At 41.7% G+C, this 17,442-nt stretch overlaps 1 protein-coding gene across 1 annotated transcript in view; it reads right to left on the bottom strand.

Annotated features, from left to right (window-relative positions):
• Positions 1-283: 283 nt before the first annotated feature.
• CHST15 (carbohydrate sulfotransferase 15) overlaps positions 284-17,442 on the bottom strand; it is a 48,236-nt gene continuing 31,077 nt past the window's right edge. Inside the window, exons 4-8 of the mRNA XM_027705696.1 lie at positions 13,947-14,093; positions 9,305-9,461; positions 5,415-5,571; positions 2,026-2,173; positions 284-900 (exon numbers count right to left, since the gene is read on the bottom strand). Of these exons, the coding sequence (XP_027561497.1) occupies positions 710-900; positions 2,026-2,173; positions 5,415-5,571; positions 9,305-9,461; positions 13,947-14,093 (800 nt within the window). The 3' untranslated portion in view covers positions 284-709. The remainder of the gene's footprint in view (positions 901-2,025; positions 2,174-5,414; positions 5,572-9,304; positions 9,462-13,946; positions 14,094-17,442) is intronic.

Raw genomic sequence — 17,442 nt, 5'->3', positions numbered from 1 at the left:
AAGATATAAATTAAACTTGGACATTTATGTGAATGCCATTATCCTTTATCTTTGTTCCAGAATTAAGGAAACAGAAAACTTAGTGTGAGTGAAGACCATTTTAGAACCACAGAATACTCTGACTTGGAAGGGACCCACAAGGATCTTCAAGTCCAACCCTTATGAATGGCCCATATGGGGATTGAACCCACAATTTTGGCATTATTAACACCCTGCTCTAACCACCTGAGCTTATCTGGGGGTGAATATATATTGACAAAAAGAGACAGAATTTTTGGTTGAATTCAATTAAAAATTTTAATGACTAAATGACATTGATTGATTGATTGATTGAAAAAATGAATGAATAACATATACTGAAAATGAGATTATAAGCTTAATTGTAGGATGTTGCAGCATCTTAGAGAAGGTTAAACTTCAACACCCCTGTGGAAAAGTGTCAGACATCATCTCTGTCCTAATGCTTTTCCACTCGTTTTCTGGGGTAAAAGAAGTTACAAATAGACTGATAAGCAAGATGCTTTCCATTCTCACAAGGAAAATGTGGTACAACTGTTGTGAAATGTGCTGACTGAAGGTGAGAGTCTCAGCTCATCAATCGGCTTCTCTTTGGAATGGGAACAATGTAAATATCCACGCACAAAAATAGAATTTAAAAAAATAAAAACTCCTTTAAGCACTGTATTTGTGGCACGAAATTTACATATTTTTATGTCCTCTTCCATAAAAAAGCATCATCAAAAAGAACTTGTGCCAGTTTTGTATTAAAAGGCCTGTAGAAATCTCTTAAAATTGCCTTCGTGGTTGGTAGCATTGGCCCCAGGCTTCTGTCTTCAGGTCGTCTGGTGTTTGATGCAGGACTCTTGGTAATCAGAGCTTCTTGTTTCTCACTTAAAGGTCCTGTGGAAAAACAGAATATTATCTTAAAATATTTCACCAAAAATGCCCGTGCTAAAGGAGACTAATGACTAAATCAGAAGGTTTGCCAGGGGAAGACAAATGTGATTTTTGTTAGCAGCAACAATGTTTTGGAATATTGAATACAGGCTTTGATTACTAAAATAAATCACTGTTAGTAAATATGGAAATAATACATTTTCCTCTCCCATTAATTAATCATCTCTATGAAAAGCAGCATAAATCATCTCTGGAGGAAAATTTTTTTTTTCAGAAAACAACAACAACATTGAACACAACTTGCCATCCGTTTTGGAGCTGCCATTCTTTTCTACTGCTATTTCATTTTATGATGTGAATTAAGGCCGTATTCTGTTTGTCTTGGAGGCTGTCAGTGGGCTCAAAGTGGCACACAGGTGTAGTGATGCCCCTATTCTGGGAATAAATGTGCATCAGGAAAATAAAATCCTGCAGACTTTTCCAGCATAAACCATATTTGGGAAGAAGATGCCAAGCTCTTCATCTGTTCAGTCTGCTACATTCAAACTTTCTCATCATCTGGACCAATCTTTGGACCAGACAGATTATTTTTCATCTGCATTTTCATTCTCTTGCGACTGTCAAATCAACATTGGGCAACGTTTTGTCTGCCGGCATTTCTCTGAGGATTAGCAACAGATGTCTCAATCAACACAGCAAAAACACAATTTCCCCCTTCTCCTCGGCTGGGAACACAACCTTTCATCATACTCAGATTTAGGTTCTGGGTTGGTAGCACTTCAACTTGTTTAAAATGGGTGGGATAACTTTGCATCTGTGTAAGGCCCATGACAAACAAGCCCTGACTGCCTTCAGAAGCAGAACTGGCTTCCATGTGGTGGAATAAATCCATACATTCTGAATGATCTGGATTTTTTTTTTCTTGATACAGTCTTATTAAGGTCTTCTAACACCAGCCTTTCTATAAGAGTTTGAGAGTTTTAATTTTGCTTGACTCCAGGCAACAAAATTATTGCATCCTTCAAGCCAGATTCCCAGGCTTCTCTTTTGTCTCTTGATGAAACAAAAATGACCTAAAAGAAGGATAATAATGTTTTTTCACACTTAAAACAGCCAGAAGACACCTACCCAGATCCAGGAAGTGGAACACCTTGTGCATGGTGTACCTCATGTTGGATGCATGGTCCTCCAAGCGAAGAACGAGGATCTGATCTTTGTCAAAAACCGTCAGCCAGTCCAAAAGATACACAACATAGAGCCCGACCTGTAACCTTACCTGTAAGCAAAAAAAAACCCCAAATTAATTCACCTTACAACACTTTCAGCAGTAAGAAACCAACACTCACCTCTGCCTTCTGAGCAAAATTCCCAGAAATGGCGACACTGACATCAGCCCCTGGGTGAACACCAGTAGAAGGGAAGATGCTTAGTCCTGTTGCCTTCTACAGGCCCTAACTCTGCTTATTCCACCTTGATTTCACCTGATTTCACCTTGTGGTGCCTGGGGACATGGTTTAGTGGTGGGCTTGGCAGTGCTGGGTTACGAGTTGGACTCAACAATCCAAGAGGTTCTTTTCCAACCTAAACGATTCTATGGTTCCATGATTATCAGCTGCATCAGACCACGCTGCCACGAGTAGCACAAACATGCTGATTCTCTGCCAGGAATTAGATTTGTGTGCATTTTGCTGCATCCTCTGATTGCAATAATTAGATTGGGGTCTAAGCTGCAGGAGCAGTGGCTGCTCAGCAGCATTAATGGTGCCTTGTCTGAGTGCACAGTGAAAGCCCCAGACTATGTCAGACCAGGGATGGGAAAAGGCAGTTTTTCAGCCTGTCCTGCCCTAATCTCTGTTTTTTTTCCCTCCTCAATTTTACATAACAAGTTGAAACACAAAAAGAGTAGCCTGGTGTTCTTAATAGTCCAGCTTCCAACTGCATTTATAAATATTTTTTCTAAATCCTGCCAGGCTCAGAAGAGAGAAACACAAATCCCAAGCCTTAAACATCTTTCATAAAAGAGACTTAATGTCTTCAAGTCACATTACCACAGAACCATTGAAGGCAGACAACAACAGCGTCTTTCACTTCTTACCCTGACCTGTGACCTACACTGATACCTAAATTCCAGTAGAATAAGCCATGTTTTGAATTATTCCTAAGTTATTATTATCATAATGTGTGATTCTGACGTGTGTTTTGACTGCTTATAACAATAAGCCTCCATATTTAGCAGACTTCTTTATATATGTGTTACACAAGGATTTGAAACAACTCGTTTGATTAAAACATCAGGCTAACATGGGATAATACTGACAGGGCAACACTCCAGCCTTCATTCCACTGAACACTGGGGCAAATGTGTGACTCAATGTTTTTTTCTTAATGGGTTTTGCTTTTCTTTCACCTGGGAGATCGAGGTAAGTGATAGACAAGAGTCATCTGCATGGTACAGTTTGGAAGCACAGTGCTTTCCCAGATGGGTTTAGAATCCTTTTAAGCCTTTCACCAGAAAGAGAAATTTTAACTAATATGTCCCTCTAATTCTCAGTTCTCTCAGGATGAGAAAGATCTTTGATTTTCTTCTGTATACTGTGTGTTCTACTGACTTCTTTTTCATTGCTGTTCTTCTGAACCAGACTGTTTCCTCCTTTAAAGCTCCAGTGCTTCTCACTATACATCAAAGGCATTACTAGGGTTTCCCAAGCCATTTTCCCCTCCATAATATACATTTCTGCACCTTCACAGCATTATATAATCACACAATGGTTGGGTTGGAAGGGACCTTGAAGATCATCTCGTTCCAAACGAGGGACACCTTCCACTATCCCAGGTTGCTCCAAGCCCTGTCCAACCTGGCCTTGGACACTTCCAGGGATGGGGCAGCCACAGCTTCTCTGGGCAACCTGTGGCAGGGCCCTCACAGTAAAGACTCTTTTCCTAATATCCAACCTAAATCTGCTGTCTCTCAGGTTGAAGCCATTTCCCCTCTCCTGTCACTCCAGGCCCTTCTTAACAGTCCTTATCCACCTTCTTTGTAGCTCCCTTCATGTACTGGAATGTCACAATCAGGATTAGCCTGGCTCAGAATGTCTTTCTCTGGGTAATATGCTTTTCACTGATTCTAAATGAGGATAAGCTAGCAAACACCCCTTTTTCACAGTTAACATCTATCAGCAGCCACGATGCCTATGACACCTCTCTTGTTTCTGAAATATATTAACAAATAACAAAACAATTCTTTTCTGGCGTAGTCATGGAATTAACAAACTAATGAGCTCACTGGGGAAAACAATCCTTACTTTTTCAACACACAGCAAACCACAAATGTAACAGATTTAGCAACTTGGCTGAAGAAGAAGCTAAAAGAGGCCATTGAGGAGCATCGTGAGCATTTGGGTTTTATTATGAACACCTGCTTGTGGCTGTGTGGAAAGAAGCCTCTTCTGCTCACTTCCAAAAGCACCTTCTTCAGAGGACTGCCTAAGACAACAAATGAAGATTGGCTCTGCACTCTGAGGAGGAAGATAAGAGGAAAATCCTTTCCTCCTGGTTCTCTCTCTGCCTTTCTCTGAATGCATTTGTGCAAGCAGATGGCTGGGAAATACTGTGAGATTGGCCAGCAGCAACTGGTGTCAGTCCTGGAGGCTGCAATCAGAGAGCAGCGGCTCCACTCCACGTGCCAAGGTAAGCAAGAGGAATGTCCTGTTTGCCCAACTGCTGCAGGGCTCCAGCCTGGGCAAGACACTCTTTTACTGCTATTTTATCATGTGGAGGAGGCAATAACTTCAGCCCAGAGGCAAAGGAGGGAACTGTTCCCCCTGAATCCTTTACAGCCTGAACAAATAAAAGAGGATTGAACGGCAAACTGGCCAGATGTGATATTTCAAGTCAATCTCTTCCGTATTATTCTTCACCCTCAAGCAAATCTGATGTCAGCTCTACACTAAAACTGTGAATTTTGGAATCCTGAGCCTGTAATACTTATCCATTTCCCTGCCAGTAGTTTTTGTGTTTCCTTTTGTCGTTTTCTGATGTGCACAACTTAAGAAAAAAAAAAAAGAAAAAGTTTTAGCTGGTGATTGGTAGCCTTTTTTTGAGAATTATGCTCCACATAATTTATTTCGATTTTGAGGCAATTTGGTACCGCAAAGATCCTTGCCAGAGCTACTTTTTGGAAACATCTGCAGAAAGCTTACACATTAAACTGCAATCTTCACTAAATGTGCTCTCCATGCGCTTGCACAATAGAAAGACTGTATTATTACTGCTGGCATTCAGCAGGGAACAGGCTGAGGAGACAGCTGAGCCTCTACACCAGCTTTTACATGCTTATATATACATTTTGGCTATCTGCTTTACAAATGAAAAAGGGAAGAAGTTTGATTTCTTGCTGCTTCTTTGCACAGTATTTTGGTACCTTATTAATTTTGGTACCTTGTTAATTTTGGTACCTTAACCTTGACCCCGGGTACCAGTAAACAAGCAAGGAATCAAATGTTCTTGGAGATACATACAGGCATGGCGTTGTTCAGGGTGTTGTTGTAGACACAGGCTCGCAGGGAGTAATCCAGCACACAACCCTCAAACAGCTGCAGGGATTCTGCCACTTTTTCATGGAAATCTTCCGCGGATTTATTGGCACTGGCAAAGTACAGATAATCGGAGTACAACCTGCAGAGGGGAAAACCTGTCAGTGACTGACTGAGGATGGGAAAGGTTTATTTATATGACAATAGCAATGAGTTACACAACCTGTGTTACACACCCTGTTCATCTAGGGACACCTTTTCCATTCATTTTATTGGGTTTTGGCTCAGAGTAACATCCACTCCAGGGAATTTTTAACAGCATCCTCACCTTCAAAGTCAGCATCCCTGAAGACCTGACCCTAGTGATCATGGAAGCCAATATTTTCTCCTGAAGGCACATTTTTTTAAATTTGTGTTCTCCATGAACAGTAGAACTGGTCTCTGCTGATGTTGGTGCCCCTCTGTACTTGGTGCTCCCCACTGCCATGGACAGGAACAGTCCTTGTCTCAAAAGCTTAAAGTTGATTTCAAAACCAACAGAGGAATGGGATGGGTTAGAAAGAGTAATTTTTTATATGATTACCAAGCTAAGTACCATCAACAGCAAGAAAGAGTCCAGATTTCATATTTTTTACAGGAAGCTCCACCTCCAATCCTACATTGCCTTTCCATCAAAAACTTCCAATTTACAACATTCCACCTCTTGATTCCTATGTTTTTTAAGCTGAAATACTGCAGGTAGGTGAATGGTTCCCATCTGTGCTGCAGTCCATAGTGCTGCATTCCCCAAACACTTCCAGCTTTGAGAACAGCAGGGCCACGCATGTTCAGCTGTGAGCAAAAGCCACCAGCAACAGGAATTTCTCTAAGTTACAGCAGAAGAGTATCCCCTCACTGCACATTTTTAGCTCAGAGTAACATCCACTCCAGGGAACTTTTAACAGCATCCTCACTTTCAAAGTCAGCATCCCTGAAGACCTGACCCTAGTGATTGTGGGAGCCAATGTTTTCTCCTGAAGGCACATTTTTTAAATGTATAGACTTTAAATTCGTGTTCTCCATGAACAGTTTACAATTAAGGTTTACAATTACTTAAAAAAATTATCTAATTTCAAATTCCTCTGGGGGGGGAGGGGGGTGGTGATGAAATAACCCAAAACCCACAGGCAAGGAAAATATCAACTTTAGCATTAACCCCTGAAATCTTGAGGAAGCTTTTGCAAGATAAACATTGTTAAAAGAGAAAAGGGAAATTCTCCTACATGGCTTAAATATTAGATCTGCCAAACATGATATTTTAACTTTTGTATTTAGACTTAGAAATTATGACCAGAACCCCAACACTACCACAGGATTTTGAAGACAATTTTATAACACTTGAGACAGACTCACTTCCCCAGGTGTGTTTGCAGCACATGCCTCCATAGTACCCACCTCTCAACAAAATTGCAGAAATCCTAGATATCCTTCAGCCTCTTTGAAAAAAACACAGGCATTAAGAAATGACCTAAAAAAATCAGTCTGTTTAGGCCTCATTTATTGCTGCAGTAACCTTTTGTATTGCACTTTATTTATTCTTTAACTTCCCTAGATTTCCACAGGTACTTAAAAAGACATCATTTAATTTAGAAAGTTTAGGCCCTAATCCAGCAAAGCACTTAAGTGCAGGAATAGCCCCTCTGCACTCATTATTTATGTCAGCAAAAATAGGATTTTAATTCTCATATGAAACAAATGAAGACTCTATGTTCATTCAAAAAAGGAGAAGGGGAGAAGCTGAGGGACCAAGCCAGCTGACTTTGACTAAATTAGGCACACAACAGCATCTCCTGCTTGTAGAAAAGCGTGTGCACCAAGACTCAGGCTTGCCCTACTTGTCCCAGGAATGGGGGATTGACTGCTCCCAGCAGAGCAGGTGAAAGGCTTCCTGCTGGGGGAAATCAGCCAGCAGGCATCGTGTACAGCATGGCTCTGTCTCCAATTTTCTTTAAAAGCTTTAATATGAATGCTTAGTATTTCTAATCACCCATTAAAATAAATGCTTTAAAGACTTGCTGACATCTTATCAAAAACTACGTTCTTGAAGACAAGTTCTCCCTCTGCAGGGCAGTTGAGACTTCCCGTTTTCTTTTTTCTTTTCTTTCCATCTGTTTTTAATTCTGGGGACATCTGCCTGGAAATAAAACCTTCTCAGATTAAGATTTCAGCTGTTCCACCTACTTGAAGTCCTTACCCTCCACTACTAACCATTACAATGAAATAGTGATGCCCTTGACATCCACCATCACAAACCTTGATGCCCACCAAATATCCCCTGCTGGGGGAAAAGCCTGACCCTGTGCAGGTTAGATCAGAGCCTGTCCCAGCTCCATGTCCTGCTGGCTACTGCAGAGAACCTGCCCCACTGCCCAGCATCACCAATAGATGCCCACTACCCCTTCTGCCATGGCTGCTTTTGCTCCTGCAGTCCACAGGAGCTGCCAGAAACTTAGGGAATTGTAAACAAAAAGGAACCAATTTATCATAAATACAGTAAGGGAGATGGAGCTGACTTTTCCTCTCACCCCTATTAAAGCTGGCAAAGAGCTACACCCACATTACAGAGGCTGGTTAAAGCAATCAGGGAGTTTGTGGGGAATTTACATGAGGAAGGCACTTCAGCCAGTTCTCTTGCATAAAATTACCATCTGTTAAATCCTGAGGTCAGGAGATGCCATTGAAGTTGAGAGCTGTATTTGCTGGTATAGGAGCTGGGAAGCATTCCCACACCTCTGCCTGTCACCAGTAGAAAAGGGAAAGCTTGTCAGGAAGCACCATCCCTTCCCACTCCAGGTCACTCTGGGCAGCTACTGCACAAACACCCTGTGTCTGCTCTTCTCCCACTGCCACCAGGGCCTGGTCCTCACCATCATCCCCATCCCCTTCCTATTCTGACTTTCGAGAAACCCCCTTTTCTGGGGCTTTGCCTTTGGGCACTGAAGTCCCAAGTATCCCCAATATCCCTATGAAGCTGTAGAGAGAAGGAATTCACACCCTCTTGGGTCTGATCCTTTTGGACTCTGCCTCCATCCCCTCCACCCTCCTCATTACCCTCATCATTATTGTCCTTCCTCAGAGGACACAGCGGCAAGAAATACCCCAGAAATCTGCAGAGGAAGACTGGAGAGAAAAATTGAAGTCCAAGAGAAAGCTGGGCATTCCTGGCTAACATGACTCCCATCATGTCACTCAAAACAGCCACTCCTTGGCAAAAGCAGGGCCCTCTTCCTGCAAACAAAGTCAGGAAGACCAAGGGTGAACTCCTGAGTAGCTGTTGGATGTACAGGCTAAAATTGCCCAGTGATCCTTTACATGAGTGTTGCACCAGGCATTTTTAAGACTTAAAAAAATTTTGCATCATTTGCTGACTCTGGAGATATTTCATCATTATTAATCACCATTATTTAATCATTTTGAACAGCAAGCCCCGTGAAAACATCAACTTCATTACTGAAATGAATTTAAACATTTCAAAGGACCACTTATGCTGAGACCTGTAGATGCAGTGCCCTCCTCAGCCCAGTGAGCCCTGCTGAGAACCAGGGAATCTTAGCTCAGGCATTTGGCAACCTACAAATTGTTTTTTTCAGAGCAGCTCAGGTATCCATGCATGGCACTCACGGCACTCACGTTCACATGCTTCTCCTTAAAACGTTATCACAATTGCATGAGCCAAAATACACAGAATAAAACCCCTTGGCAGCTCTTATCACAGGCCAAGTAGCTCTGTCAACCACCACGTGAATGTTTCCTTGCATCCAGGAGAGCGAGAGGGGACAAAATTATTATAATAAGAAAATTTTCTTGCACACTTCAGCAACGTGATCCTTGCTCACCTTTCAACAGGGTCTCTCAGCATGATGATAAGTTTGGCATTCGGTTGGAAGGCATGGATGAAATCCTGGATTAAGAAGGGAGGTTCTCCATCAGTACTGTTGTCATAAAAGAAAATCCAAGCGTTGTTGTCCCACATTGTCGAGGCACTGGCCTCCCCTGGAAATTAAAAGTATTTCTGCTGGTAACTCATTTCATTCTTTGCATTGGAGTAGAAATTGGCGGAATTTGGAATTGGATCAAAATTGACTCTATGAATTTCAGCCTATCTTAGTCCTTGCAAATTGATCTGGCCAATGCTTCCCAGAGCCAGGGCAATCCCACTGCCTTGTACTTTTGGGAATGTAGGGATAGTTAAGGCAAGTTTTATGGAATCCCACCCTAAAATATTACTGTCCATAACCACATTTCCTGCTAGTGGTTAATACATGCAAATATATTTAATCAGGGCTGCAATAGACTGCTCAGGGTTTTAGCACATTCTCCAGTGAGGAATCACAGAATCAGAGAATAGCTGGGGTTGGAAGGGACCTTAAAGATCATCTCGTTCCACCCCCAGCCACGTTCAGGGACACCTTCCACTGGATCAGGTTGTTCCAAACCTTGTCCAGCCTGGCCTTGAGGAAGCAGGAACTGATTCCTGCCAAAGCCCAGCCCCTGTCTCTGGAGCACCCCAAGAGTTGACCTATTAAGGCACCTGATTTCAAGAGAAGTAACTTGCTGACAAACTGCACAATTTCACACAGAAAAATGTGGAAACCACCACCCCTGTTGATCAACAGTGTTGAAAACATAATCAGAAAAATCAGTGGAATTCAAAATTTCATAGGAAATATCAAAAAAGCAGCTGAATTGTGTATTTGAGCTTTTAAATATTTTTATAATAATATTAATTATATATAATACTTACTAATTTATATGATTATAATTATTAATGTAAAATAAGTCAACTATTTCCTATTAGACAAAAAGTGCATAGAAGAAATAGTACATTTGGTTAAATGCCAGATTGTGATATCCTTGGTGTCTGAAGAAGCTCATTCTGGATGCAGTGCTACAGGGAGAAACCCAGTCAGTAACATCTCTGCCAGAATGAGATATACGATGCTTCAGCTGCTAAATAAATGATCTGATAGGGTGTTTTGAATTTTGTAATCTTCCCTGTCTTTTTAAGTAATACTGGCATTTATGTGGCACACTACTCTTTAATAAAACATATACAGAAGCTTTTTGGAAACTTCCACTCTCTGACAGCCTAAGGAGAGTTAATTCTCATTAATGAGCTTTTTCAAATCAAAAGGAATGAGGTGAAAAAATAACAATGTGGTAGGCTTATAGACTTGCACATGATTTCCCTTTTTCCTTTTTCTTCTTTCCTCTGCTGGGAAAGTCCAATGGAGATTTTAAAAGATGGCCAAAACACAACACGAGAAAGGTACTGGCTCCAAACTTCAGCTGAACATAATGTGATTCATTAATAAAGTCTGGGAGTTGTTAGAAAACACATTAATCTTCTGTCATGTTCATTTTGCCTCTTTTCAGAAGGAGGTGTTCAGGTCTATTGGCTAAACCTGGGTGTCCAAAACAGCTCTGCTTTTCCATTCTAAATTAATTAGCCAAAGCACTGCCTAATCATCAGTGGGCTTTGCCTTGTCAATTAAAACTCAATTAGCCCAGCTCCCACGCTGGGTGCAGCAGAAACACAAAAGATTAAATATAGGCCAGGGCTGAGACAGCTGTGCCACAAAAACATCAGGCAGCTCCTTCTGAGCTGTCAGGAGATGGCAAAATGCAAACAGGCACGAGGACTTGCAGGTAGGGATTTACAGGATAGTGCACTCCAGGGATCAGAGCGACCTTGGAAAGTCCCTGCTACGTCTCTGTGACAGAATTGGCTGGACTTAGACTGCTCCATCACAGGTGTTTGCCTAAATCATTCCAAAGTAATTAAAGTCTCTGATCTCAGCAAGCCACCTATTCCTCTCCAAATAGATTTTTAGGTCTTCCTTCGTGTTTCTCTGCCCTGTTCTCTGATCACGTTTGATGTTCTACTGGATTTATCCCAATTAGCTCATGTAGAGTTTCCAAACCTAAGAACACCTGCTTACACATGTGGTGTGTGAACTAAAAAACCCCAATGCATTTACACACAAAGGGGCAGATTCTCTTAACATCACAGCCCACACTGCACAGAAATGGTGTCAGCTGGATCAGCTCCCACCACCACAAATCTGCAGGCAGCACATCTGCAGACCATGGAATCATTAAGGCTGGAAAAGACCTCCAAGATTATCAAGTCCAACCCAAGGTCACAGGCACACAACCACATCATGCTAAAGCATTAACAGGGACTCAAGGTGTTCCTCTAATGCATGAGCCCAGGATAGCCTGGGCTCAAAAGGGCAAATCTTCCCACAAGATGGTTGTCAAGAATTAAATGGGGGGGGAAATATATATATTAAAAAAACCTAAATGATTCTGGTCTCTGCTGACTCTTATAATTTTAATTTTCTGAAATAGCAAAAAAAATATTCCTGACAATCTGACAGTGTTCCTTTCTGGTTTTTAATACAGACAATATCTGTAAACAGAACAGGCCATACTAAACATGAGATAAATTAATCACCAACAATTATGTTAAATTACTCCAGTGCAACCAAAATTTTTTATTTTTTTAATGGACTTAAAGAATTGCCTAAAGAATTGCCTATTAAATTGCCTAAAGAAAGTATGTATAACCTCCTTATTCAGTCATTAATGGATTAACGTCATACTATGTTTTCACAAGTCATTCCTCTGAATTTATCATATTAATGATCCCAAATAAACAAATCTTGCTCCGAACGCCTCAGGCTGGATCAGCCCTGTCCTCTCTGCTTCATCTCCAAGCAGATGTTGGGATTTTTTTTGGAAAATGCAATTATTACCCACTATGTGTAATATCCAAAGAAGCTTAACTTTTCAAAATAATGTAACATGATGAACTACTGAAATGCTTACAGTCTTAATTCAATTTCTTTGTAGCCATCTGAAATAAGAAAAGGAAGATTCTAAGCAAAACTGATATTAATACAGATCCATTTTAGACCAGCTGGCTTTGTTTCTTTTTTTTACCAAGGTCATAAAAGGCTGCCTTAATGAGTATAATCATTCAAGATTTTTCCTGTAAACTTAATAAGAAAAGTGAACAGAACCTTAATGAAACCAGAAATGAGACCACGGGAAAGAGAAACACAAAGTGAACTCTAGAAAAAGCTGCAACAGGAGGTAAGTAATCAAAGATGTACGTTGCCAATTAGATTAGTGAATTTAATTAGTATAAGCACTTCATCCATGAAAGGACTGGAGATATTGTAAGTAGGAGGAAAATCTGCAGATGTCCTTGATGGCAACATTTCTTAAAGACCCCATTTTGCAAACGTTGCTCAATGTTGACTATGTAATAAAGGGAATGATCAACTTAAAAGGAGGCTGGGGAAGTACTGAGCAAATGGGACTGCAGCCAAGTCTCTGGTTTAAACAAGGCACCATCACCACCTCATCAAGGCAGCAATAGGTTAAACTTAATTGGTTATAACGAGACCAAAGCCTCAATAATTCTGAGGGCAGGCAGCAAAAATCTTGTCTCTTATCTTCTGTAGAATACTGACTTCAAGCCTATTGAAAAGTCTTTTATCAACAGGGAGCTGCAACTTGCCCAACTAATATTTTCGTGGAATGTGTCTGGTTTCCCTGGGAAATGTTGAGGTGACAGAGTAAGACTGGTAAAACTCTCATATCCTCAAGTTTTCTGGTTTTAGCAAGTAATAAAAGCAGAGTTTAGAAACTTCTGAAGTTCCTCATGGGCACTGTAAACTAATATCCCACAGACAGTGGGGGATGAGCCCACTGTGTGTCATGGAAAGCAGTCCAGGGATCCTTCCCCAGAGCCCAGTACTAACCACGGGCTTCCACAAGGTACAATACAACAGCACTTCTAGACCATTTGTAATGGTAATTAGGGCAATTTAATTTTAATATCCATTAATATCAATATATCAATATCTTACGTTGGAGCTTTAAAAGAGCCACTTGGAGCTGTCGGATCAGATACAGGATTTCAGCAGCACCCACTGTGTGTCATAATAGCACAGTTAGTGTGTTATCCAGACAATTACTGCAGCAATAGGACATGAAGCTACAATCCCATCACTACAGGCAAATGCCTTATAACTGTATTTAAAAGCCACATAGATGAGGCACTTAGGGACATGGTTCAGTGGTGGCCTTGCCAGTGCTGGGTTAATGGATGGACTCGATAATCTCAGAGGGCTTTTCCAACCAAAATGATTCTATGAAAACAAAATGAAAACTGTGTTTGAAGGAGTGACCAAGGTCATTCCATTCTTAAAAAAAAACCCCACATTAATTAAATGCTGATATTCATCAGATATTGGGTAATTGCTCTGGCATTTTCTAAAAATAATCACAACCTTTTAACTAAGCAAGTAACCACCCTCCAGCAAAAGACAAGAGAAAGCCAAAGTCAGGGGCTCTGTGCTGAGAACCATTCACATGTGGGAGAACACCCCTCTCATGCCTCAGCTCTGAACTCTGCCAGCGTGGAGGCACAGAGATGCATTTCAGAGGCTGTGTTTGCCCTACCAATGATGATGTTGTTCATCTTGCCACGCTCCCTCACTGCCTCACTCTGCAGCACGCTCTGAATCTGATGTGCTGCCAGGTCAAACAGATCAAGGTAATCTTCCACCGGGTAGCGGTCGTGAAATCCATCCCTCAGACGGATGATTCCTAAAAAACAGCAAAAAAAAAAAGAGAATTAAAACCAACAATAATAACAACAGCAGGGCAAGATTAACCACTGGTGCAAGCCAAGATGGATTCATGGACGTGGCTGGCCCTGAGCCAGCCGACATCAGCACAAAATTACGCCGACGAAGTGCAACCCTCAGACAAAAGTGCCAATAATGAAGTAGCTGAGATTCGAGATGCTGTGTGATTACACCATAAATTCACAGTGATAGGAAGTATTTTAAGTGTTCTGCTTTATAGTTCCTACATGAATAGCTTGCATTTATTTTCTTCTAAATTTAGCTTTTGGAATGAGTACGAAAGATAAGATTCTACCGTCCTTTGCACCAATATAAATTGAAGTAATATTGGAACTCCCACTAGATTTACTGTTTTGAGAATGAGAACAGGCACTGATGCCAAATATGCAAATAAACACACACTGGGAAATCATTCATGTTTTTTTTCTTTCACAGGTATGAAAATAAAGCTCCATGGTAGTGTCTTATTTTTATCCTCTCCTCTACACTTCAGGGTGTGTTCAGTACCACCTTCTCTCCACATTTCTCAACATCTTCAGCCACATCTGTGGTTTTTATACTCTTCTTTCCACTCCTGTTTCCAAATCTAGTCTCACTTCTCCACTTGCTGTACGTGCTCCTCACAGGACTTCTCAGCTCTCCCTTTCTTGTTCCCACAAGGCCAATAATTATCAATTATGTGAGAGGAAAGCTCAGCAAGGGAGTTCTTTTGTTCATTCCCTCTGATTTTCCCCTTTAGGAAAGTGGGATTTAATGAGGGTAGGAGAAAGTTCAACAGTGTATTTTGACTTGTTTCGAGGGTAAAAAAAAGTGCAAGCGTGGTGCTACAGACAGCCTTGGTTTGTTGCCACCCCACTCCTGGGAATAGAAACAATGGCAAGGAGCCAGGAAAGAGGAACAGTCAAGCTGGGACAAAGTCCTGTGGAGCATCAACCACCCCAGCAGAAGGGGAAAGCGGTGATTTGCAGAATGGGGCCTCCCTGGAGGGCTGTTAAACTTCAGCTGAAATTAGTCAGTCTCATAAAACTCCACTGAATCAGAGGATGCCATTGAACAAAGAGACTTTCTTGTCCAGATTAAGTGTTAGAAACCAAACCATGTTAATAGCCAGGAGCATAGGAGTCATATCCACTCCCTGGCTCACAAAAGCGGCTGTCTCAGTTTCACTTGTTAGTGTATTTGTCATATTCTCTGTTTTGGTTGTTTTTTTTTCCTTTATTTTTAAATAGCAACCATTAGGTAATGTACTTTTGAGGCAGAATGAAAGGACTGAGCCATCAGGAGCAAACTTAATCTTTCATTCTCAGTGGCAGAGAGCTTCAGATGATCAGGAGGTCATTTCTACAGATCCTTCTCCCATGAGATCACAAGCTCTGCAATCTTTCCTCATTCTCAAGCTTTACAAAACAACTTCAAAAAATTTAATTATGCAAAGAATGTTCTCTTCAAGGATCAGCACTTGGTCCCCAGTGGCTGACCACAAGACTGTGCAAGTGGAGGGTTTGTGAATGCCAGCACAGAGATAGGAATTCACCCTTGTTCTCAAATTATGTGCACTCCAGCCTGGTTTGTTGCATTCTTCTGCCTGTTTGGCAGGTCAAGTTCTGAGCTTCAGTGAGCCCAGTCTTGCTTTAGTGAGGTTGGATGTACTACCTCCTCCAACATTCATTCCAAGCATTTATGTTGATGTTAAAGTAAGTGGAGAGAACTATTTGGGATAAAACATTTTAGCTTAACATATCAGTTCAGTTCAGCCTTTCCTGCCAGCACTCTCATGGAACACAAAATCTTCCACAGCTGGTTCTGCTGACAGTCTCTGCATCTACAAACCCAGACACAAGCAGCACAGCATCCTCCACTGGAAAGTGTCCAAGTCTAAAATGGCCTTTCTTCACTGATCTGACTTTCCACCTTCAGAGCAGGAGGTAATTCTTATCGTTTGTGTTCAGCTCTGGGGCCTAAACATAAGGAGGATCTGGATCTGTTGGAGGGAGTCCAGAGGAGGCCACAGAGATGCTCTGAGGGCTGAAGCCCCTCTGCTCTAGATCCAGGTGGGGAGAGCTGAGCCTGGAGAAGAGAAGGTTTCAGGCAGATGTTGGATCCCCTTCCAGTGCCTAAAGGGGCTCCAAGAGAGCTGGAGAGAGACTCTGGACAAGGGCAAGGGGGAACGGCTTCACACTAACAGAGGGCAGGGTTAGATGGGATATTGGGAAGAAATTCCTGACTGTGAGGGTGGTGAGGCCCTGGCACAGGTTGCCCAGAGAAGCTGTGGCTGCTCCATCCCTGGAAGTGCCCAAGGGCAGGTTGGATGGGGCTTGGAGCAACCTGGGCTGGTGGAAGGTGTCCCTGCCCATGGCAGGGGGTGGAATGAAATGGTGTTTAAGGTCTCTTCCAACCCAAACCATTCTATGATTCCATGTTTTGTCTTCAGTCAGCTGCTGACTGTGATGAATGAGTTCTTTTCATGGCTCTTCAGGAAGCCCCATGATGCTTCTCTTGCTTGACTTGGTTTCACTCCTCAGTTCACACAGGTACCTCCAACATCTCTTAAACTGGTCCAAATTATCTCAAAAGCAAAAGTGTATTTTCATCATATTGCTTCAACTCTTAGTTTACAGGAGGTATTTAGAAAATATTTAAAATACTTATTTTAGCAACATGCTTATGGCATTGGAAAAGGGAAAAAATAGAAAATCTATGAACACAGCAAAATCATGAAATACCCTCTCTGTGGCTGGGAAATTCTCCTCACCAAGCAGCAAGGAATAAATCCCTGTCTGCAGGAGCCCAAAGGTTCTTCTGGGATCCAGGACATGGGAAAGAAAGATGGCAATGACAAGACCACATGCAGGAGAAATAAAGAATTTAAGATATGACCCCAAAACAAGGAACAGAAGCAGCACTGCAGGTGTCCCAATGCCTCAGAAAGTGGCCTTCCTTGCCTTTAGACACAGCAGTTCATTAGAAGAGATATTTTCCCATTGCAAGGAAACTTAAAAAAGCTCCAAAGGAAAGTAGTGATTGAAGTCCTCATCAAGTGATCTCCCCCACAGCATTAAGTTTGTCCTTGTTCCCAAGGCGGTGTCTGCCATGAAGCAACAGCAAATGAAAAACAGAAACAAAGATGTTCCTAAAATAACCATTATCTTCCTCTTAGAAACAGTAAAATCACTGAAAAGCCTGTGATCTTTGATACCAAAGTCATACAAAGTGAGGGCACGCCAGCACTGAGCAACTAGACTCAGTGGGAAAATCCAGTGCCTGGGTGGAATACTCATCCACATTTAGAGGGAGCCACTAAGCACACA

This window comes from Neopelma chrysocephalum, unplaced genomic scaffold (assembly GCF_003984885.1).
Source record: "Neopelma chrysocephalum unplaced genomic scaffold, ASM398488v2 Primary Assembly neopelma1_347, whole genome shotgun sequence".
NCBI classification, from domain to species: domain Eukaryota; kingdom Metazoa; phylum Chordata; class Aves; order Passeriformes; family Pipridae; genus Neopelma; species Neopelma chrysocephalum.
The sequence above is the reverse complement of the archived record's forward strand: the minus strand, read 5'-3'. Positions and strand labels throughout refer to the sequence as shown.